The following is a 23,546-nucleotide window of genomic DNA, read 5'->3' on the forward strand; positions in this document are numbered from 1 at the left end:
TTTACTGACCCACCCTTCAACTCCCTCATCCAAGTCATTAATGAAAATCACAAACAGCAGAGGACCCAGAACTGATCCCTGTGGTACGCCACTGGTAACTGGGCTCCAGGCTGAATATTTGCCATCCACCGCCACTCTGTGACTTCTATCAGTTAGCCAGTTCGTTATCCAACTGGCCAAATTTCCCACTATCCCATGCCTCCTTACTTTCTGCATAAGCCGACCATGGGGAACCTTATCAAATGCCTCACTAAAATCCATGTACACTACATCCACTGCTTTACCTTCATCCACATGCTTGGTCACCTCCTCAAAGAATTCAATAAGACTTGAGGCAAGACCTAGCCCTCACCAATCTGTGCTGACTATCCCTAATCAAGCAGTGTCTTTCCAGATGCTCAGAAATCCTATCCCTCCGTACCCTGTCCATTACTTTGCCTACCACCGAAGTAAGACTAACTGGCCTGTAATTCCAAGGGTTATCCCTATTCCGTTTTTTGAACAGAGGCACGACATTCGCCACTCTCCAATCCCCTGGTACCCACCCCTGTTGACAGTGAGGACGAAAAGATCATTGTCAACGGCTCTGCAATTTCATCTCTCGCTTCCCAACGAGTCCTTGGATATATCCCGTCAGGCCCGGGGGACTTGTCTATCCTCAAGTTTTTCAAAATGCCCAACACATCTTCCTTCCTAACAGGTATCTCCTCGAGCTTACCAGTCTGTTTCACACTGTCCTCTCCAACAATAAGGCCCCGCTCATTTGTAAATACTGAAGAAAAGTACTCGTTCAAGACCTCCTATCACTTCAGACTCAAAACACAATCTCCCGCTACTGTCCTTGATCGGACCTACCCTCACTCTAGTCATTCTCATATTTCTCACATACGTGTAAAAGGTCTTGGCGTTTTCCTTGATCCTACCCGCCAAAGAGTTTTCATGCCCTCTCTTAGCTCTCCTAATCCCTTTCTTCAGTTCCCTCCTGGCTATCTTATATCCCTCCAGCGACCTGTCTGAACCTTGTTTCCTCAGCCTTACATAAGTCTCCTTCTTCCTCTTAACAAGACATTCAACCTCTCTTGTCAACCATGGTTCCTTCACTCAACCATCTCTTCCCTGCCTGACAGGGACATACATATCAAGGACACGTAGTATCTGTTCCTTGAACAAGTTCCACATTTCAATTGTTGTCCTTCCCTGACAGCCTATATTCCCAACCTATGCACTTCAGTTCTTGTCTGACAGCATCGTATTTACCCTTCCCCCAATTGTAAACCTTGCCCTATTGCACGCACCTGTCCCTCTCCATTACTAAAGAGAAAGTCACAGAATTGTGGTCACTATCTCCAAAATGCTCCCCCACTAACAAATCTATCACTTGCCCTGGTTCATTACCAAGTGCCAAATCCAATATGGCCTCCCCTCTGGTCGGACAATCTACATACTGTAATAGAAAAGCTTCCTGGACACACTGCACAAACACCACCCCATGCAAACTATTTGATCTAAAGAGTTTCCACTCAATATTTGGGAAGTTGAAGTCACCCATGACTGCTACCCTGTGACTTCTGCACATTTCCAAAATCTGTTCCTCCACATCACTGCTGCTATTGGGGGGGGCCTATAGAAAACTCCCAACAAGGTGACTGCTCCTTTCCTATTTCTGACTTCAACCCGTACTACCTCAGTCGGCAGATCCTCCTCGAACTGTCTTTCTGCAGCTGTTATACTATCTCTAATTAACAATGTTCTCCACCCCCCCCTCCCCCCCCCCCCTCTCTTTTACCACCCTCCCTAATCTTATTGAAACATATATAACCAAGAACCTCCAAAAACCATTTCTGCCCCTCTTCTATCCAAGTTTCCGTGATGGCCACCACATCGTAGTCCCAAGTACCGATCCATGCCTTAAGTTCACCCACCTTATTCCTGATGCTTCTTGCGTTGAAGTATACACACTTCAACCCATCTCCGTGCCTTCGTGTTACCTTCCCCAGTGCCTCACTACACGCTTTGACGTTCTGAACATCGGCTACCTTAGTTGCTGGACTACAAATCCGGTTCCCATTCCCCTGCCAAATTAGTTTAAACCCTCCCGAAGAGTACTAGAAAACCTCCCTCCCAGGATATTGGTGCCCCTCTGGTTCAGATGCAACACGTCCTGCTTGTACAGGTCCCACCTTCCCCAGAATGTGCTCCAATTATCCAAATACCTGAAGCCGTCCCTCCTACACCATTCATGCAGCCACGTGTTCAACTGCACTCTCTTCCTATTCCTAGCCTCGCTATCACGTGGCACCGGCAACAAACCAGAGATGACAACTCTGTCCTGGCTTTTAATTTCCAGCCTAACTCCCTAAACTTGTTTATTACGTCCACACCCCTTTTCCTACGTAAGTCGTTCGTACCAATGTGCACCACGACTTCCGGCTGCTCCCCCTCCCCCTCCGAGACATCATGGACCCTGGCACCCGGGAAGCAACAAACCATCCTAGAGTCTCGCCCATGCCCACCGAACCGCCTGTCTGTACCTGTAACTATTGAGTCCCCTATAACTAGTGCTCTCCTAATCTCCCCCCCCCCCCCTCCCTTCTGAGCCCCAGAGCCAGACCTCGTGCCAGAGACCCGGTCACTGCAGCCTACCCCTGCTAGGTAATATCTCTTCCTCCTCTTTTCCCCCCCCCCCCCCCCCCAACAGTATCTAAATCGGTATACTTATCGTTGAGAGGAACGACCACAGGGGATCCCTGCACTGACTGCTTCCTACTCTTCCCACCTCTAACTGTTACCCAGCTACCTTTGTTCTCAGGTGTAAGTATGTCCCTGTAGGCTCTATCTATCACCCCCTCAGCTTCCCAAATGATCCTCAGTTCAACCAGCTCCAGTTCCCTCACACGGTCTGTGAGGAGCTGGAGATGGCTGCGCTTCCCGCAGGTGAAGTCAGCAAGGATACCGGTGGTCTCCCTTATCTCAAACATTCTGCAGAAGGAACATTCCATTGCCCTAGCTGCTATCACCTCTACTTAGTCTCCCAGTAAAAAAGAAAGAAAAAATAGCTTACCTGAGTCTTTTTTTTTAAGTTAGAGGAGGAGGGAGTGTGGGAGACACTACACGTGTAATTTCTCGGGTTTCCTAACCGTTCAAATTTATTGGGTAATACAAACCTTCCCAAGTCTCCCCACGGCCGACTTCCGGTTTCCAGTTGCTCTGAGAGAAGAAGAAAATGCTCCGAAAAAGTAAGTTTGAAAAATCAAAAACTCGGCTTACCTTCCAGCTTTCCCCTCCAAAAATTGCTCCCCTCTCTGCTCGCTCCACTGGAAGAATGAGGCCGAAACTATGGAGGTAAGTGCCTTTTAAAGACAAAATAGAAACCTTCCCAGGTCTCCCCACGGCCGACTTCCGATTCCCTGCTGCTCTGAGAAAAAAAAAAAGCTCCGAAAAAGTAAGTTTGAAAATCAGAAACTCCGCTTACCTTCCAGCTCTCCCCTCCAAAAATCGCTCCCCTCTCTGCCCGCTCTGCTGGAAGAATGAGTTCTTCGAAGAATCTAGCAAATTAGTCAAATATGATTTGCCCTTCATGAAGCCTGATGGATAGCACTTTAGCTTTACAAATGTCCTGATATTACGCCCTTGATAATTGATTCTAACAATTTTCCAACAACAGATGTTAAACTAACTGGACTGTAATCCCACATTCTGCCTCCCTTCCTTTACATTCGTATTTTTCCAATCCGTTGGAACCTTTCCGTGTCCTGGAAATTTTGCAATATTCTAACCAATGGATCCACTATCTCTCCTGCCACTTCCTTTAACACCATAGGATGATGGCCATCAGGCCCAGGGGACTTGTCTGCCCTCAATCCCAAGAGTTTGTTGAGTACCTTTTCCCTATTGATGCTGATTGTTCCAAGATCCACCCTTTCTATTAGCTCTGAATTGCCTGTTCCTATAGGAATGGTACTCGTGTCCTCTACCGTGAAAACTGAGGCAAAGTAATAATTTAGCATCTTTGCCATTTCTGTGTTCCCCATTATTAACTCACCGGTTTCATCTGCCAAGGGACCATTTCTGCCCCTCTTCTATCCAAGTTTCCATGATGGCCACTCTCTTTTTATGTACCCATAGATGCTTTCGCTATCCTTTTTGATATTCTGCGCTACTTTTCCCCCGTAATTTACCCTGGCTCTTTTTATTGCTATTTTAGCATCCCTTTGTTTATGTTTGAAAGATTCCCAATCTTCCAGTCTGCCACCGGCCGTTGCAATATGATGCACCTTAATTTTTGCCTTTATAATGTCCTTGACCTCCTTGTTTAGCCATGGATGTTTTCTACCCCTCTTGATATATTTTAGTTGTGAGGAATTCACAACGAAATTTGTCAAATATAATTTCCCTGTCACGGAAACATGTTGTATTATGATTTTCTAAATGTCCTGCTGCTACCTCGTTTTATAAGGGATTCCACCATTTTCCTATGGCAGATGCTAGACTAACTTGCCAATAGTTTAAAACTTTTTTAGTTTAATACCCTCTACTGCCCTAGTTATATGATTTGCCAGTATACATTAGTCCCATGTCCAAAGATGTGCAGGCTAGGTGGATTGGCCCTTACTAAATTGCCCCTTTGTGTCCAAAATTGTGCAGGTTAAATGAAGTTATTGGATTATGAGTTTATAGGGATAGGGCGGGTGGAGTTGCCCTAGGTAAGTTGCTCTTTTTGGAGGGTCAATGCATAATGCATCAGGCATCTTTCTGCATGGTAGGGATTCTGCCCCTCCCACACGCGGGCGGCGCCCTCCCACACGCGGGCGGCGCCCTCCCACACGCGGGCGGCGCCCTCCCACACGCGGGCGGCGCCCTCCCACACGCGGGCGGCGCCCTCCCACACGCGGGCGGCGCCCTCCCACACGCGGGCGGCGCCCTCCCACACGCGGGCGGCGCCCTCCCACACGCGGGCGGCGCCCTCCCACACGCGGGCGGCGCCCTCCCTCATGCGCGCGCCTCTCTCGAGCTATGCTACATTTTCCAGTCTATTTATTGCCCGTCTAATGCCAGTCTATTAAAGAGGATACCAAATTACAATCAACACGTTACCTGAGAGAAGGGGGGAAAGCATGAAGATTATGCAATTACAAAGACAGAGAAATTAATGTTTTTTATTGTAGGATTTCAATATACTGTCCAATTTTGATATCTTTTGAAAAATGTTTGTTTCATGCACCTAAATATTGATCAAAATTGTGTAACAAAACAAATTTCATTCAATTGAGTCGCTGTGCATTGGAACCAATTGGAAGAGCAATAGTTCCCACTGGTTCAATCAATATTCTAAGTTCAATTTTCCCTATAATACATTGTTCAGAACATGCCAGAGACCTTTGTTCACCCAGTAAAGTATTGAAAATATTTTACATTTTCACTAAGATGTGTCTCAACACCTGATCATGTAATTTTTAATGGTAACTCAGCTGTTTTTAAATTCTGATTTTCCATTTTCACTATACCAGTTGTGAAAATGCTGCATATTGGAATAATGAAAAATGAAATCGCTTATTGTCACAAGTAGGTTTCAAATGAAGTTACTGTGAAAAACTCCTAGTCGCCACATTCTGGCACCTGTTCGGGGAGGCTGGTACGGGAATTGAACCCGCGCTGCTGGCCTTGGTCTGCTTTACAAGCCAGCTATTTAGCCCATTGTGCTAAAACAGCCTATTCTGCAATTGAAATATCTGCTTGTCCTGTTATTGGAATATCTACTTGTCCTGTCGAAATGTAACATGAAATGTTCGCTGGTGGCAGTGATCCAGGTGAGAGATTGGCCAAGTTCTAAACGGTAGATGACAAATAAATACTTTATGCAGATAAACTTCCATTTCTTCATCTCACGTTATAACTTGCACCAAGCCTATTCACCCATCACCAAGTGCTCGTTGAGCTATATGGGCTATCAGTGAAGCAATGTCTTGATTTAAAATTCTGAGTCACGTTTTCAAATCCCTTTATGGCTTTGCCCCCTCCTAATCTCTAATCTCTTTCAACCCTCCCACTGAGATCTGTGTTTTCAATTCTGGCATCTTGAGTGTCCCCAATTTTAATCAGTCCATCATTGGTGGCTGTGCCATCAGCTGCTAAAGCCCTAAGATCTGGAATTCCGCCGTAAACCTTTGTCATTCTATCTCTCTTTTCTCCTCTAAGGCACTCCTTAAAACCTATTCCTTTAACCAAGCTTTTGGTCTTCTGTCCTAATATCTCCTCATGTTGCTCAGTTTCAATTTTGGTTTGGCAACCCTCTGTGAAGCAGCATGGGATAATTTACTGCACAAAAAGTGCTATTCAAGTTGGTGTTTTAAATTCCATTGGTCAGTGTTGCAAAAATAAGATCAGTTTTCCACACATTGATAGAAAGTTTGAGTGCATGCCGGATTATGTCATTGCAAATAGTTCACCACAGAGAACCTCAGCAAGCTGTCTTTTCTTTTAGCAAGGTTGAGATTCATGGGACAATCAGACGTTGGACACCCTTAAGAGACTTTTGGTTGTACTTGATCCATAAAACTAATTTACAGAAATTGGACTGGGGTTACTGATTAAACAAGTCACACCTTGTAAATAAACACTTTACTTTGGTTTGGATTAATTCAGAAACAAGTAATTAAGTGTCATAATATTTGTAGGCTGACAAAGTAAACCTTGTTCCTTTTGTTTTTCTTTTTTGTTGCAGGATAACTGTTTAGTTCAGTGGCGGATTAGCTGTGCTCCAAAGTTTGATGAAGCACTGCATATGTTTGTTTTATTTTTCCTCTTAGTAACGGACTGATTCTATTTTTCCTAATTTTTTTTCAGCCTCGAGTGGTAGCAGGGTTCAGAGGCACAGTGCGCTATGCATCAATCAATGCACATAAAAACCGGGTATGTAAAAGTATCTTATTAAAATCAATGCAGAACATTAACTCAACAACATCATGGTGAAGTACGGATTTTTTTAAATTTGCAAAAATATACTTTAAAAAAAAAATTTAGAGTGCCCAATTCAATTTTTCCAATTAAGGGGCAATTTAGTGTGGCCAATCCACCTACCCTGAAAATCTTTGGGTTGTGGGGGCGAAACTCACGCAGACACAGAGAATGTGCAAACTCCACACGGACAGTGACCCAGAGCCGGGATCGAATCTGGGACCTCGGTGCCGTGAGGCAGCAGTGCTAACTCACTGCGCCACCGTGCTGCCCCTTGCAAAAATATACTTAACCATAAAATATCTAAGAGAAACAATATAAACATTTCAAATTGTCATACCAGGAAAGTGCAATGAGGTAGAACCACAGAATTGCTACAGTGCAGAAGGAGGTCATTCCGCCCATTGAGTCTGCACCAACCCTCTGAGAGAGCCCCCTCCCGAGGCCCCCCCCCCTACCCATAACCTAACCTGCACATTCCTCGACACTAAGGGGCAATTTAGCATAGCCAATCCTCCTAACCTGCACATCTTTGGACTGTGGGAGGAAAGCCACGCAGACACTGGGAGAATGTGCAAACTCCACACGGACAGTCACCCAAGGCTGGAATGGAATTGATCCCTAGTGCTGTGAGGTAGCAGTGTTAACCACCGCGCCACCGTCTAACTCCCTCTCGGTTGTGAAACCACAGCTAGTGGCAGCTTTCCCTGTTCAATACCATCTATCCCAATCGGGGTGGCCAACTCTGGGGGTAAAAGTAAGGAACACTTTGCTGGGGGCTTGGGGAAGGAGGGCAGTGGAGCTGACCAATTTGGGGGTAGGGAGGAGAAGGACTGCTGACCAGATGTGGTGGGGCGGGGCTGCAAACGAGATGTGGGGTGCAGCCTGCCTGGACCACACCCTATGTCAATCTCACTTCACCTCTGAAATGCAAATGTTTTATCCATGTTTGGATCAAGGCTGTAATGTGTTCTGGAGCCAAAGCTCTCATCAGAACATGATGTGAACAGTGTGAAGATGGCACTTTATCTCCACAAGGACTTTGTGGTGGCCACGCCTACCAATATTGACATTTTCAACAGGCACATTAGTGAAAGTGAGTTCAAGTAGGTTTCCCCTCTTGCTTCTTTCACCACATGCCACAGGCCCAGTATAGCAGATATGTCTTATAGGCCTCATTCAGCTGTGTTAGTAGCGCTGCGTAGCCACTCTTGGTGATGGACGTTGAAGTCTCCAACCCAGGGTCCATTCAGTGCTTCTTCCAAGGGATGTTCAACATGCAGGAGCACTAATTTTGAGGGAGAACCATAAGTGGTGATCAGTAGGAGGTTTCCATGGCCATGTGTGACCTGACACCATGAGATTTAGTGGATTCAATGTTGAGGACTCCCAGGACAATTCTTTCCCAACTGTATACCACCGTGCACCTTTGGCAGGTCTACTCTGACAGTGGGTCATGGCAGACCCAGGGATAGTGATAGAGGAGACACTGGCTGTGAGTATGTGAGCCCTCTCAATTTTGGCACAAGTCCTCAGATGTCAATGAGGAAGACTTTGCAGAATTGACTGAACAGGGTGTGCCGTTATTGTTTCTGGTGCCTAGGTCAATTCCTGGTGGTCTGTCTAGTTTTATTCTTCTTTGACTTTTCTCTAGTTGTATCAAACTGCTATGTGGTTTACCAGGTCAATTCAAAGGGTAGTTTAGAGTCAGCCCCATAGAGTGCTGTGTTAAAAATATTACTACATGAAAGGTGCAAATAAATGTAATTCATTACTGCTGATCACACAGATACCCTGCTCTGGATGGTGTGGGGTTTATTGAGTGTGCCATCCAGGAGAGCGGTAATTATTGCATTATATTCCTGACTAGCTTTATTCCTTCTTGGATTGTGGGTGTCATTGGCAAGGCTTTCCTGAGGGCAGTTAAGAGTAAACCACGTTGGCATGGGACTGGAATCATATATATAGGTCAGTCAGGTTAAGGACAGCAGGTTTTCTTTCAGAACGGATATTCCTGAATCACCTTGAATTTACATCAATTCAACACCATGTTGAGCCATGTCACTTACCGTGAGGGTTCAAGGGATTTGTAGTTGAGCCATTAATCACAGTCGCATTGGTCTCTGTTCTGCTGTTGTAGCCACAGCCTTGATATGGCTGATTCATTTAAGCATCTGAAGATTGCTGACTGCTCCCCTGCACCCCCTACCCCCACCCAAGATGTTGATGATGGAGGTTGTTTGGCTACACCATGAGCAGTGGTCTTACTGCTTTCCATGACATTAAAATAAAATTTCTCAAAGGATGCACAGCCATTCTGTGGCCTTCCTTTATCCAGCGTTCAACAAACATTGGTTTCACATGAGCAGATGAATGTTTTTAACAAATCAACAGGACAGCAGTGCTGTCAGAAGATGGAAGCTCTCCCACTAAATTATTTTTCTTTTTTTAATAATATTTTATTGAGGTATTTGAAAATTTTTATAACAGTAACATAAACAATGACATCAACATGGTAAAATAAACATTTCTCCCCCCCCCCCCCCCCCCCCCCCCCCCCACCAGCCCAATCTTCACGCACCTCAACTATACAACAACAATCCGCCCCCCCCTTTGGAATACTGCATCTGCTGACATTTTAATTTTCCCCGAGAAAGTCGACGAACGGCTGCTACCGCCGGGAGGACCCTAACATTGACCCCCTTAACGCAAACTTTATTTTCTCGAGACTGAGAAACCCAGCCATGTCACTAACCCAGGTCTCTACACTCGGGGGCTTCGAGTCCCTCCACATCAACAAGATCCATCTCCGGTCTACCAGGGAGGCAAAGGCCAAGACGTCGGTCTCCTTCGCCCCCTGAACTCCCGGATCTTCTGACACTCCAAAGATCGCTACCTCCGGACTCGGCACCACCCGTGTTTTTAGTACCGTGGACATTGCCTTAGCAAAATCCTGCCAAAATCCTCTAAGCTTCGGGCATGCCCAAAACATGTGGACATGATTTGATGGGCTTCCCGCGCACCTCGCACACCTATTCTCAACCCCGAAGAACTTACTCACCCTAGCTGCTGTCATGTGTGCCCGGTGGACTACCTTAAATTGTATCAGGCTAAGCCTGGCGCATGATGAGGATGCATTAACCCTGCTTAGGGCAGGGTTTAAATTTAAATTTAAATTTATCCTCCAAAGCTTTCAAGCTGGGAAAGCTCCCGTCTATGAATAGATCCCCCATCCTTCCAATTCCTGCCCTCTGCCAACTCCGGAACCCGCCATCTAGCCGATAATTATTATAAATCGGGGTCCAAATCGATGCTCCCTCCACTCTCTTATATCTCCTCCATTGCCCCCAGATCCTCAGAACCGCCACTATCACCGGACTTGTGGAGTATCGGGCCGGCGAGAACGGCAGAGGTTACCAATGCTCCCAGACTGGTGTCTTTACATGATGCCGCCTCCATCCTCTCCCATGCCGACCCCTCCCCCACTACACACTTCCTAATCATGGCTATATTAGCCACCCAGTAGTAATTGCAGAAGTTCGGCAGCGCCAACCCACCCTCCCCCCGACTGCGCTCCAGCAACACTTTCTTCACTCGTGGGGTTTTACTCGCCCCCACACAGCCCAAAATAATCTTATTCACCCACTTGAAAAAGGCCTTGGGGATGAAGTTGGGAAGGCACTGAAAGACAAACCAAAATCTGGGGAGGACTGTCATTTTCACGGTCTGTACCCTCCCCGCCAGTGATAGCGGGAGCATGTCCCATCTCTTAAAGTCCCCTTCCATTTGTTCTACCAACCGGGATAGGTTTAACTTCTGTAGTACCTCCCATTTCCGGGCCTCCTGGATTCCCAGATATCGAAAGCTCTTCCCTACCATTCTGAGCGGCAGCTCTCCCAGTCTCTTCTCCTGTCCTCTTGCCTGGTTCGCAAACATCTAGCTTTTCCCCATGTTCAATTTATACCCCAAAGAATTGCCAAATTCCCCCAAGATTCGCATTACTTCCCCCATCCCCTCCAACGGGGCTGAAATATACAAGAGCAGGTCATCTGCGTAGAGCGAGACCCAGTGCTCCACCCCCCCCACTCCCTCCCCCCCCAGCCCCCCCCCCCCTCCCTCGAACCAGCCCTTTCCAGTTCCTAGAGGCTATTAACGCCATGGCCAATGACTCTATGGCCAGAACAAACAGTAACGGGGAGAGGGGGCACCCTTGCCTCGTCCCTCGGTGTAGGTCAAAATACCCCGACCTCAGCCGGTTCGTACGCACACTCGCTACTGGTGCCTGATAGAGCAACCGCACCCAGTCAATAAAGCCCTCACCAAACCCAAACCTTCCCACAGGTAATTCCACTCCACCCGATCAAAAGCCTTCTCCGCATCCATCGCTACTACAAACCTCCGCCTCCTCTCCTTCTGAGGGCATCATAATAACATTTAGAAGCCTTCAAACATTGGCCTTGAGTTGCCTGCCCTTAACAAATACCGTTTGGTCTTCCCCTATAAGCCCCATGACACAGTCCTCTATCTTTGTGGCCAGTATCTTAGCCAGCAGTTTGGCGTCCACATTCAGTAGTGAAATATGCTTGTATGACCTGCATTGCTCTGGATCCTTCTCCTGTTTCAGGATCAATAAAATCGAGGCCTGCGACATTGTTGGGGGGAAGACTCCCTTCTCTCTTGCTTCATTAAATGTCCTCACCAGCAGTGGGCTCAATATCTCTGAATACTTCTTATAGAATTCCACTGGGTAGCCATCAGGCCCCGGGGCCTTGCCTGACTGCATGTCTTCCAGCCCCTTGATTATTTCCTCAATCTCAATTGGGGCTCCCAGCCCCTCCACCAGGTCCTCTTCCATCCTCGGGAACCTGAACTGATCCAGAAATTGCCTCATACCCGCCACCCCAGCCGGGGATTCCGACTCATATAATTTACTATAAAAGTCCTTAAACACCTCGTTCACCCCCGCTGGGTCCAGGACAGTATTGTCGCTTCTACTCTTTACTTTACCTATCTCCCTGGCCACCTCTCTGTTCCTGAGCTGATGCACCAACATTCTGCTTGCCTTTTTCCCGTACTCCTAGATCGCACCCCTTGCCTTCCTCATCTGTTCCACTGCTTTCCCTGTAGTCAACAGCCCAAACTCCACCTGTAACCGCCTCCGAGTATCTCCTGTCCACCTGGAGTATCTCCTCCACTAATCTCTCCCTCTCAGCCTGTTCCACCTTTTCTCTGTGGGCCCGTATCGAGATTAATTCCCCTCTGACTACTGCCCTCAAAGCCTCCCAGACCTTTGCTGCAGAGACCTTCCTCGTATCATTTGTTTCCAGGTAGTTCTGGATGGACTTGTTAACCCGCCCACAGATCGCTTCGTCTGCTAGCAACCCCACATCCAGTCTCCACAGCGGGCGTTGCCCTCTCTCCACACTAACCCGTAGATCCATCCAGTGCGGGGCATGATCCGACACTGCAATTGCCGAATACTCAGTATCCACCACCTTCGGTATTAGCGCCCTGCTCAGAACAAAAAAGTCGATGCAAGAGTATATCTTGTGGACATAAAAAAAGGAAAACTCCTTCGTCCTCGGCCGTGCAAACCTCCATGGGTCCACTCCCCCCATCTGTTCCATAAAACCCTTCAATTCCTTTGCCGCAGCAGACCTCCTCCCTGTCCTGGATATTGACCGGTCCAATTCCGGATCAATGACTGTGTTGAAGTCCTCCCATGATCAGGTTGTGTGACTCTAAGTCTGGGATCTTACCTAACACCCGCCTCATAAATTCCACGTCGCCCCAATTTGAGCATAGATGTTCACGAGTGCCACTCGCACCCCCTCCAGCTTCCCACTCACCATTATGTATCTACCCCCCTTGTCTGACACGATTCTCCCTGCCTCGAATGCCACTCGTTTGCTGATCAAGATCGCTACCCCCCTGATCTTTTGAGTCCAGTCCTGAGTGGAACACTTGGCTAACCCACCCCTTCCTCAATCTCGTCTGGTCTGTAACCTTTAGGTGTGTCTCTTGTAGACTAAATTGTTTTTCAATGGCATGGTGGGTATCACCTAGGACAAAGAAGAGTAGATACTTGGAAATCAAATTGCATTTTGCTTAACGTACAACTACGTTCATATGTGGACTACTGAAATCATTTTTTATACTCTGTAGGTTCCTCATGCTTAGTGTATTCAAATAAGGGGTGTGCTATTCCCCTAGCTCCTCCTGCACTATAAAAATCTTCAGTAATGTTAGCAAACTGTTTTAATAATTAATTTCATTTCTATTCTAAAATTCTATCCAGTTGGTTCATGTTAGATAATTCAATATTTTAAAATCCAAGCATTTTAGATGCAGCTGATATGGGAAGCTCTTCCTGTTTCTGGCAGTAACTGTTAAGACTATTTGCTGATGCCAATAATTATTTATTGATGTGTAAAATGCATTGTGCCAAGAGGCCGGAAACCAGGAATTTAAATGTGCTCCTTAACAAGTTATTAGCTCAATTGATTGACAGGAATATGTCCATAATTTTTTACTTAAATTCTGCTAATGATATTTTTTAAGACGATTCACAAAATCTCCCAGAGTTATGAATACTTGTTGCGGATTTGGAAATATTAGACCTGAATCCTATTACTATAGTGCAGAATGAAATACAGCCAGTGCCAAAATAGAATTAATTTTCTTCAATTTTGCACCTCACAAGATGCAAGTAGAATAACTCAACACTATGTTGAGTTATGTATAGGCCTTATGTGTTCATGACTGGAATATATGCACGGTTTATCCTAGTAATTTGAAAGATAAATTTCGTTGTCAACCTTTGTTTACTTTCTGCTACCCCCCTCCCTACCATCCATAACCTGGTGTTCCTGCATGTGCTTCACAACCTATGAATTCCCAGGGAGAAGAAGAGCAGTGTAGTACCATTCATGATATTTTGTTTGTTTGTCCCAAATGCAACTTCAGACTTTTCTTATCCGATCAAAGATTGAGTGCGTTTGATTTCTCACACATGCTTTATTCACTTCAGCTTACATGGCAATGTTTATACTGATAAGAAGGCTACGACAAGGATTTTGGAACTTAATCAAAAATGTACCATGGTTTAATAATGAAGGTTCTTTCAAGAGTATAGTTGACAAATCCATTTTGCCCATTACACTGATTGCAAAATGTAATCATTAATGGGAATTGTGAATTTACAGGACATTTAATTAAGAAATGTATACAGGTAAATCATAAGAAAGCACAGGAGGCTTTTTGACCTATTGAATCTATCTCTTTCAGAGAGCAATCTAGTTAGTTCCACTGCTCCACTCTTTCCTCATATCCCTGTGATCCTTTCCTCTTTCAAGCCTTATCGACTTAACTATTAAAAAATGCTACTGAATCTGTGTTCACCACGCCAACAGGCTGTGCATTCAAAATCCAAATCACTTGTGGTTTTTTAAAAGAACTTTTTCTTGTGGCATCTTTGTTTCTTTTTCCAATCACTTTAAATATTTGCCCACTCGTTGTCGACCCTTCAACCATTAGAAACAGGTTCATTGTTAAACTATCTTAACTGTTCATGTTTTCAACACCTCGATCAAACCTCCTTTCAGCCACCTCTGCTCGACAAAGAACAACATCAGCATCTCCAATCAATTAATGATTAAGCCTCAACCCTGGAACCATTCTGGTGTGTCACTTCTGTACATTCTCTAAAGCCGTCACGTACTTCCTAAAATATAGTGCCCAGTACTCCAGCTGGAGCCAAACTCATTTTCTGCAGGTTTAGCATTACTTCCTTATTGTTGTACTGTCTGCCTCTATTTGTGAAACTCTGAACTCCACATGCTTTATTAACTGTTTTGCTAACCTGTGCAGCCACTTTTGAAGATTTGTGCACAACATCTCCAGGTGGCTCTTTTATGCTCTCCTGAAAATTTAGCATTTCAGATTGTGTGTGTTAATAGATAAACAGAATATTTGTTAGGTGTAGTGTTTTTTTGCCTGAAATATGTTAACAGTTTCTTTTACAATCTAAAATGAAGCTACAGTCATACTTTAAAAAAATAAAGCTTACTACCATCATCAAAGCGACTGTCAAAGAACAAAGAACAGTACAGCACAGGAACAGGCCCTTCGGCCTTCCAAGCCTGCTGCGATCATGGTGCCTGGCTAAACTAAAACCTTCTACACTTTCGGGGTCCGTATCCCTCTATTCCCATCCTATAAATGTATTTGTCAAGATGCCTCTTAAATGTCGCTATCGTCCCTGCTTCCACCACCTCCCCTGGCAGCAAGTTCCAAGCTCTCACCATCCTCAATGTAAAAAAAAAAACTTGCTTCGCGCATCTCCTCTAAACTTCGCTCCTCGGACCTTAAACCTATGTCTGTTAGTAATTAACTTTTCCACCCTGGGAAAAAACTTCTGACTATCTATCCACTCTGTCCATGCCACTCATAATTTTGTAAACTTCTATCAGATCGCCTCTCAACCTCCGTTGTTCCAGTGAAAACAATCCTAATTTATCCAACCTATCCTCATAGCTAATACCCTCCAGACCAGCCAACATCCTTGTAAATCTCTCTGTACCCTCTCCAAAGCCTCTACATCCTCTGGTAACGTGGCGACCAGAAATGTACACAATATTCCAAGTGTGGCCTAACTATTGTTCTGTGCACCTGCAGCATGACTTGACAATTTTTATACTTCATTCCCCGACCGATGAAGCCAAGCATGCCATATGCCTTCTTGACTACCTTATCCACCTGTATTGCCACTTTCAGTGATCTGTGGACCTGTATGCCCAGATCTCTCTGCCTGTCAATACTCCTAAGAGTTCTGCCATTTACTGTGTACTTCCCACCTGTATTAGACTTTCCAAAATGCATTACCTTGTCAAAAGCTTTACCGAAGTCCACGTCAACAACATCCACTGCCCTTACTTCGTCAATCATCTTCGCCACTTCCTCAAAAAACCCGATCATGTTAGTGAGGCACGACCTCCCCTTCACAAAACCATGCTGCCTCTCGCTAATAAGTCCATTTGTTTCCAAATGGGAGGAAACCCTGTACCGAAGAATCCTCTTCAATAATTTTCCTACCACTGACTGAAGGTGCACCGGCCTGTAATTTTCTGGATTATCCTTGCTACCCTTCTTAAACAAAGGAACAACATTGACTATTCTCCAGTCTTCTTGGACCTCATCTGTAATCAATGAGGATGCAAAGATTTCTGTCAAGGCCCCAGCAATTTCCTCCTTAGCCTCCCTCAGTATTCTGGGGTAGACCCCATCAGACCTGGGGACTGATCTACAGTAATGTTTTTCAAGATGCCCAACACCACCTCATTTTTGATATCGACATGGCCCAGACTCTTTACACATCCCCCCCTAGACGCATCATCCATCAAATCTTTCTCTTTTGTGAATACTGATGCAAAGTATTCATTTCGTACCTCGCCCATTTCCTCTGGCTCCACAAATAGATTCCCTTCTCTGTCCTTGAGTGGACCAATCCTTTCCCTGGCTATCTTCTTGCTCTTTAAATATGTATAAAGAGCCTTGGGATTCTCCTTAATCCTGTTTGTCAATGACTTTTCATGGCCCCTTTTAGCCCTCCTGACTCATTACTGAAGTTCCTTCCTACTTTCTTTATATTCCTCAAGGGCTTCGTCTGTTCCCAGTCTTCTAGCCCTTACGAATGTTTTTTTTTCTTGTGAAGAAATAGAACACTGCCTTTAGTCCACACGTTTTCTGTTTTCTGTTTTCTTCTGTTCATGTGCTTCCTCTCCTAAAGGGAATAGACAAGTTCCTGCACATCCGCAGAACTATGCCCAAGTATCTATACAATCGTGTATCAATCAAGGCAGCCGCTATTAAGTTATTCAATGCAAAGAAATCATTGCAGAAAATAACCATTACAAGTGTATTAATAGCAGGACTTACCAGATCAGGAGTAGAACTCTTGGCTGATAGTTCTTTCCCTGAAGACGATTGTAGTGCCCTCTACTGATTGGGACCAGTGTTCAAACATATGAGGGTGGATTTTCCGTGCCACCCGTAGGGTATTTATCTGTGGCCTGCTGTTGGCTGGCGGTGGGATATCCTGGTCCCACTATTGTCAATGGGATTTTCCATTGAATTCACCCCTCACCACCGGGAAGCCAATGGTGGGGTTTGCCTTCGGTGGGACCGGAAGATCCCGCTGGCGAGAACAGTCGGAAACTCCACCTGCCCATGACCTCTCTGGTTGGTATAGCTCATTACCATACATTCATACATTTACTCAGTGAGCCCTTAAACCTACTTGTATATAAAGTGTTAGGATACTGGACCAGACCCCAACTTCTTTTAGGATACTGGGTGAGAACCCTGAACATTTTTTCTGTTTGTAAAACTGAGAGGAAAGGATACTTCATACCAAGAGTGATGACTCTGTTCAAACAAACGTTAGTTTAAACACAGAATTAACCACATTAACATCAAATAAATAGCATTACAATTATCAGTTAAACAGTTCTTAAATAAAAGGAAACACTTGAACTTACTATCTATACTTCCTACTAATTCCAATTAAGCAACCCAGTAGAGTTCAAATGCCACTTATAAATAAAGTTAACAAAACAGGTCACTTGCTTATCTGTGTAGATAGTTTTCGAGAGAGACCTTTTCAAGAGCAGATCCAGTGCACTTATTTCTTTGTCAGACTCGAATCCTATGGTAAACTGCTGTTCAACTTAAAATATTTTAATAGACTGTAAAACTACAGTCAGACCTGGCTCCTCCCATTAATTACATCACCTGTATCCCACTAAGTTCCATGACTTGTTTAGTTAGGACTAAATACAATCCCTCATAACTTGCCTACAATCCAGAGAACCACCCAAAATATAAACAATGTTTCATTAGCCCTTTATCTGTAATCAGGTAAGTGGTTGGAATGAATGATTATCACACCTTTTATGACTCTTTAATTACAGCGTTAGCAGACATACTGCCTGTATGTATTTTAAACCAGGGCTTTTAATAACATTACTGCTACAAATATAAAATATAATAATATCAATTTCTTGCATAAAATGTTTGAGTTTGTTGAATGATCCAATGTTGATACAGCATGAACAGCTTGCATCACATCATTGTGTCTCATAACATTGACTTAATACTTTAGGATTTTCAAACGTTGACATCTTTCACTCGTGAAGGCATAAGAAGTATGCCAATCATTTTTAATAACCCTTCAGACCATAGCCTCAATGTCATTAATAACCCATTATTTATCAGACCTGAGGGAAAATTCTTACATGTTTATGGATAGCCTATTATCCTCCATCTGCTGTTGCACTTGCAACAGCTTTTTAACCATTATACTTCTCGAATTTTGATCTTTTGAGCATCCTTGATTTTAATCATTCCACCATTGGTGGCCATTCTTCAATTGCCTTAGCCCTATACTCTGGAATAACCTGCCGACACCTCTCAGCCTCTCTACCTCTCTTTCCTTCTTAAGGCATAGCTTAAAACCTACTTCTCTGACCGAGCCTTTGGTCATTTGATCTAATGTCTCCTTACGTGACTCAGTGTCATATTTTATTTTACAATACTCCAATAAAGTGCCTTGCAATGTTTTATTACATAAAGTATGCTATGTGAAAGGTGTTATTGTATGAGTAAAAATGCACCAAGGTTAAGATTCCGTTGTACTGCAAATTGGACAAAGTGGTTAAAATACTGAAGTAACTGAAGGTAAAAATGATCGTGCTTGCTGGTTATCAACTAATTTTATCTTTATAACCACTACAACTTTGTAAATACATAAAATTAGAAATGAGGCTTCCGGTTGCGGCGATGCAGTGCTAAGCCACACGTTTCGGCAGCTCCCGTTCTAACGGACTTTTGGGCTCTTTTCGGGAGACCCAACGGAAATTTTTTGGGGACCAAACCCAGTGTGGGGTGACGAAGGTGTGTATGGAAAGGATCGGCGGTAGTGGCCAGATTGCGACGGATCCTTTGGAGCAGCGGCAGAGAAGAGAAGGAAAAAGCAAGATGGCGACGGATGGAGCCCAGATGACATGGGGCCCGGACCAGCAGGAATTCCTCCGACGGTGTGTGGAGGAATTAAAGAAGGAGGTGCTGGCGCCGATGTTACTGGCAATCGAAGGGCTAAAGGAAACGCAAAAGGCCCAGGCGATAGAGCTCCGTGGGTTGAAAACGAGGATGAGATTCTGGGCCTAGCGGTAAAAATGGAGACGCACGTGGCGCTACATAAGAGGTGTATCGAAAGGCTCGAAGTCCTGGAGAACAGCTCGAGGAGAAAGAACCTCCAGATTCTGGGTCTCCCCGAGGGAGTGGAGGGAGCTGACGTTGGGGTTTATGTGAGCACGATGCTCCATTCGCTAATGGGAGCTGAGGCTCCCTCGGGCCCCCTGGAGGTGGAAGGGGCTTACCGGGTCCTTGTGAGGAGACCAAAGGCTGGAGAACCACCAAGGGCGATAGTGGTGAGATTTCACCGCTTCACCGACAGAGAGGCTGTTTTGAGCTGGGCCAAGAAGGTACGGAGTAGCAGGTGGGAGAATGCAGTGATACGAGTGTATCAGGACTGGAGTGCGGAGGTGGCGAGAAGGAGGGCGAGCTTTAATCGGGCCAAGGCGGTGCTTCACAAGAAGAAAATGAAATTTGGGATGCTGCAGCTGGCGCGATTGTGGGTCACGCACCAAGGCAAACAATACTACTTTGAAACGTCGGATGAGGCATGGACCTTCATCCAAGAAGAGAAACTGGACCAGAACTGAGGGACTGATGCTGTGGGGAGACGACGATGTCGATGTATAGAAATGTAAATTTGGGAATGGGAGGTTCACAGTATCGAGACGATAGACCGGGTTTTTTCTCCTCTTGACGGGGGGACACTGAGAAATGTGGGCGCCGGTGGAAAAAGGGACTGGGGGGGGGGGGGGGGGGGGGGGGATGGGGAATGGGGGAGCTGCGCCATGGGGGGGCGGGGCCGATCCAGGAAGGCGCGGGTTTATCCCGCACTAGGGAGAGGATGACGGGAAGATAGGCGCAAGAAGGATGAGAGTTCCACACACCGGGGGGGGAGGGGGGGGGGGTCAGTTGGAGTCAGCTGACTTTCGGAAGCATCATGGGGGAAGTAACCATGCTAGATGGGGATCTAGCGGGGGGGGGGGGGGGTCAGTTGGAGTCAGCTGACTTTCGGAAGCATCATGGGGGAAGTAACCATGCTAGATGGGGATCTAGCGGGGGGGGGGGGGGGTCAGTTGGAGTCAGCTGACTTTCGGAAGCATCATGGGGGAAGTAACCGTGCTAGATGGGGATCTAGCGGGGGGGGGGGGGGGGGGGGGGGTCAGTTGGAGTCAGCTGACTTTCGGAAGCATCATGGGGGGAGTAACCATGCTAGATGGGGATCTAGCGGGGGGGGGGGGTCAACTGGGTTGCTGCTGCTGGGAGCGAGTGGGAGCTGGCAGGGGAAGAGGTGTTCGGGACGGGAGGGTGCCGCCTGGGGGACGGGTGGGTGCGCGGGACCTGGACGGGGGACTGGCCTAGAATAGGGGATGGCTAATCGGCGGGGGCGGCGGGTGCCCCCCAATCCGGCTGATCATGTGGAATGTGAGAGGCCTAAATGGGCCGATTAAGAGGGCCCGAGTGTTCGCGCACTTAAAAGGACTGAAGGCATGCTTCAGGAGACGCACCTGAAGGTGGCGGATCAGGTTAGGTTAAGGAAAGAATGGGTGGGACAGGTGTTCCACTCAGGATTGGACGCGAAAAACAGAGGGGTGGCGATATTGGTAGGGAAACGGGTGCCGTTCGAGGCTAGGAATATAGTGGTGGACAACGGGGGTAGATATGTGGTGGTAGATTGCAGGGAAAGGAGGTCGTGCTGGTAAATGTATATGCCCCGAACTGGGACGACGCAGGATTTTTGAAGCGGATGCTGGGACGCATCCCGGACCTGGAGGTGGGAAGCCTGGTAATGGGGGTGGATTTCAATACTGTGCTGGATCCAGGGTTAGATCGGTCTAGATCCAGGACCGGAAGAAGGCCGGCAGCGGCCAAGGTGCTCAGGAGGTTCATGGAGCAAATGGGGGGAATGGATCCATGGAGATTTGCCAGGCCGTTGGCCAAAGAGTTCTCCTTTTTCTCCCATGTCCATAAGGTATACTCCCGGATAGATTTCTTTGTTTTGAGCAGGGCACTGATTTCGAAGGTGGCAGGAACGGCGTATTCAGCCATAGCCGTTTCAGACCATGCCCCGCACTGGGTGGATCTGGAACTAGGAGAGGAGAGGGAACAGCGCCCACTCTGGCGACTGGATGTGGGACTATTGGCGGATGAGGGGGTCTGTGGAAGGGTCCGTGGATGTATTGAGAGGTACCTGGAGGCCAATGATGACGGTGAGATCCAGGTGGGGGTAGTATGGGAAGCGCTGAAGGCGGTGGTTAGGGGAGAGTTGATCTCCATTAGGGCTTACAAGGAGAAAAAAGAGGGCAAAGAAAGGGAGAGATTAGTGGGGGAGATTTTGAGTGTGGATAAAAGATATGCGGAGGCCCCGGACGAAGGACTATATAGAGAGAGGCGAAGACTTCAGACGGAGTTTGACCTGCTGACCACAGGGAAGGCAGAGGCACAGTGGAGGAAGGCACAGGGGATGAGATACGAATATGGGGAAAAGGCGAGCCGGCTGCTGGCCCACCAGCTTCGTAAGAGGATAGCGGCGAGGGAAATTGGGGGAGTCAGGGATGAAACGGGAACTACGGAGCGGAGAGCAGGGAAGGTAAATGAGGTGTTTAAGACCTTTTATGAGAGGCTATATAGGTCCCAACCCCCGGAGGGAAAAGAAGGGATGCAACAGTTTCTGGACCAACTAAGGTTCTCGAGGGTGGAGGAGCAGGAGGTGGCAGGTCTGGGGGCGCCAATTGAGGTGGATGAGGTGACTAAAGGGCTGGGGAACATGCAGGCAGGGAAGGCCCCGGGACCAGACGGGTTCCCGGTGGAATTTTACAGGAGATATGTGGACTTGTTGGCCCCGCTGCTGGCGAGAACCTTTAACGAGGCCAGAGAAGGGGGGACTCTACCCCCGGCAATGTCGGAGGCGACGATATCACTAATCCTGAAGCGGGATAAAGATCCGCTGCAATGCGGGTCATATAGGCCTATCTCGCTCCTGAATGTAGACGCCAAGTTGCTGGCAAAAGTGCTGGCGTCGAGGATTGTGTCCCGGGGGTGGTGCATGAAGACCAGACAGGGTTTGTAAAGGGGAGACAACTGAATGCCAACGTACGACGGCTGTTGGGGGTGATAATGATGCCCCCAGCGGAGGGGGAGGCAGAGATGGTGGTAGCGATGAATGCAGAGAAGGCATTCGATAGGGTAGAGTGGGAGTATCTATGGGAGGTGTTGAGGAGGTTTGGGTTCGGGGATGGGTTTGTCTGTTGGGTCAAACTCCTATATGGGGCCCCAGTGGAAAGTGTAGTCACAAATCGGCAGAGATCGGAGTATTTTCGGTTACATAGGGGAACAAAGCAGGGGTGCCCCCTGTCCCCATTACTGTTCGCGTTGGCAATTGAACCACTGGCCATAGCGTTGAGAGACTCTAGGAAATGGAGGAGGGTGGTTAGAGGGGGAGAGGAACATCGAGTGTCACTCTACGCAGATGACCTACTGCTGTATGTGGCGGATCCTGTAGAGAGGATGACAGAGGTTATGCAGATATTGAGGGAGTTTGGAGATTTTTCGGGATATAGGCTAAATATGGGGAAGAGTGACCTTTTCGTAATACACCCCGGGGATCAGGGAAGAGGGATAGACGCCCTGCCGTTAAGGAGAGTGGAAAGGAGCTTCCGATATTTGGGGATTCAGGTAGCCAGGAGCTGGGGAACTCTACACAAACTCAATCTGACGTGGCTGGTGGAGCAGATGGAGGAGGATTTCAAGAGGTGGGATATGCTGCCGCTTTCACTGGCGGGCAGAGTGCAGGCGGTAAAAATGATGGTCCTCCCAAGGTTTCTTTTTGTGTTTCAATGTCTCCCCATTTTGATCACTTAAGTCCTTTTTCAAGAAAATAGACAGGAGTGTTATGAGTTTCGTGTCGGCAGGGAAGACCCCGAGGGTAAGGAGGGGGTTCCTGCAGCGCAGCAGGGACAGAGGGGGACTGGCGTTGCTGAATTTGGACGACTACTACTGGGCCGCCAATGTGGCGATGGTTTGCAAGTGGATGAGGGAGGGAGAGGGAGATGGCGTCCTGTAAAGGAACGAGCCTAAAGGCGCTGGTGACGGCGCCGCTACCGTTTTCCCCGAAAAGGTATACCACAAACCCAGTGGCGGTGGCAACCTTAAGGATCTGGGGGCAATGTAGGCGACACGGGGGTGACGGGTGCCTCGGTGTGGTCCCCGATCAGGAATAACCATAGGTTTGTCCCAGGAAGGATGGACGGAGGGTTCCAAAGCTGGCATCGGGCAGGAATTAGGAGATTGAGAGACTTGTTTATTGATGGGGAGTTTGCGAGCCTGGGAGCGCTGGAGGAAAAGTATGGGTTGCCCCCGGGGAATATCTTTAGATATGTGCAAGTGAGGGCGTTTACGAG

General features: G+C 46.9%; 1 protein-coding gene across 2 annotated transcripts in view; it reads left to right on the top strand.

The window, feature by feature from the left end:
* Positions 1 to 23,546, top strand: part of LOC140398664 (tau-tubulin kinase 2-like) — a 370,126-nt gene that overhangs the window by 225,052 nt on the left and 121,528 nt on the right. For both annotated transcript variants that reach the window (XM_072487597.1, XM_072487608.1), the window contains exon 7: positions 6,844 to 6,909. In XM_072487597.1, the coding sequence (XP_072343698.1) occupies positions 6,844 to 6,909 (66 nt within the window). The remainder of the gene's footprint in view (positions 1 to 6,843; positions 6,910 to 23,546) is intronic.

The sequence above is a fragment of the Scyliorhinus torazame genome, chromosome 2 (assembly GCF_047496885.1).
Source record: "Scyliorhinus torazame isolate Kashiwa2021f chromosome 2, sScyTor2.1, whole genome shotgun sequence".
Lineage (NCBI taxonomy): Eukaryota > Metazoa > Chordata > Chondrichthyes > Carcharhiniformes > Scyliorhinidae > Scyliorhinus > Scyliorhinus torazame.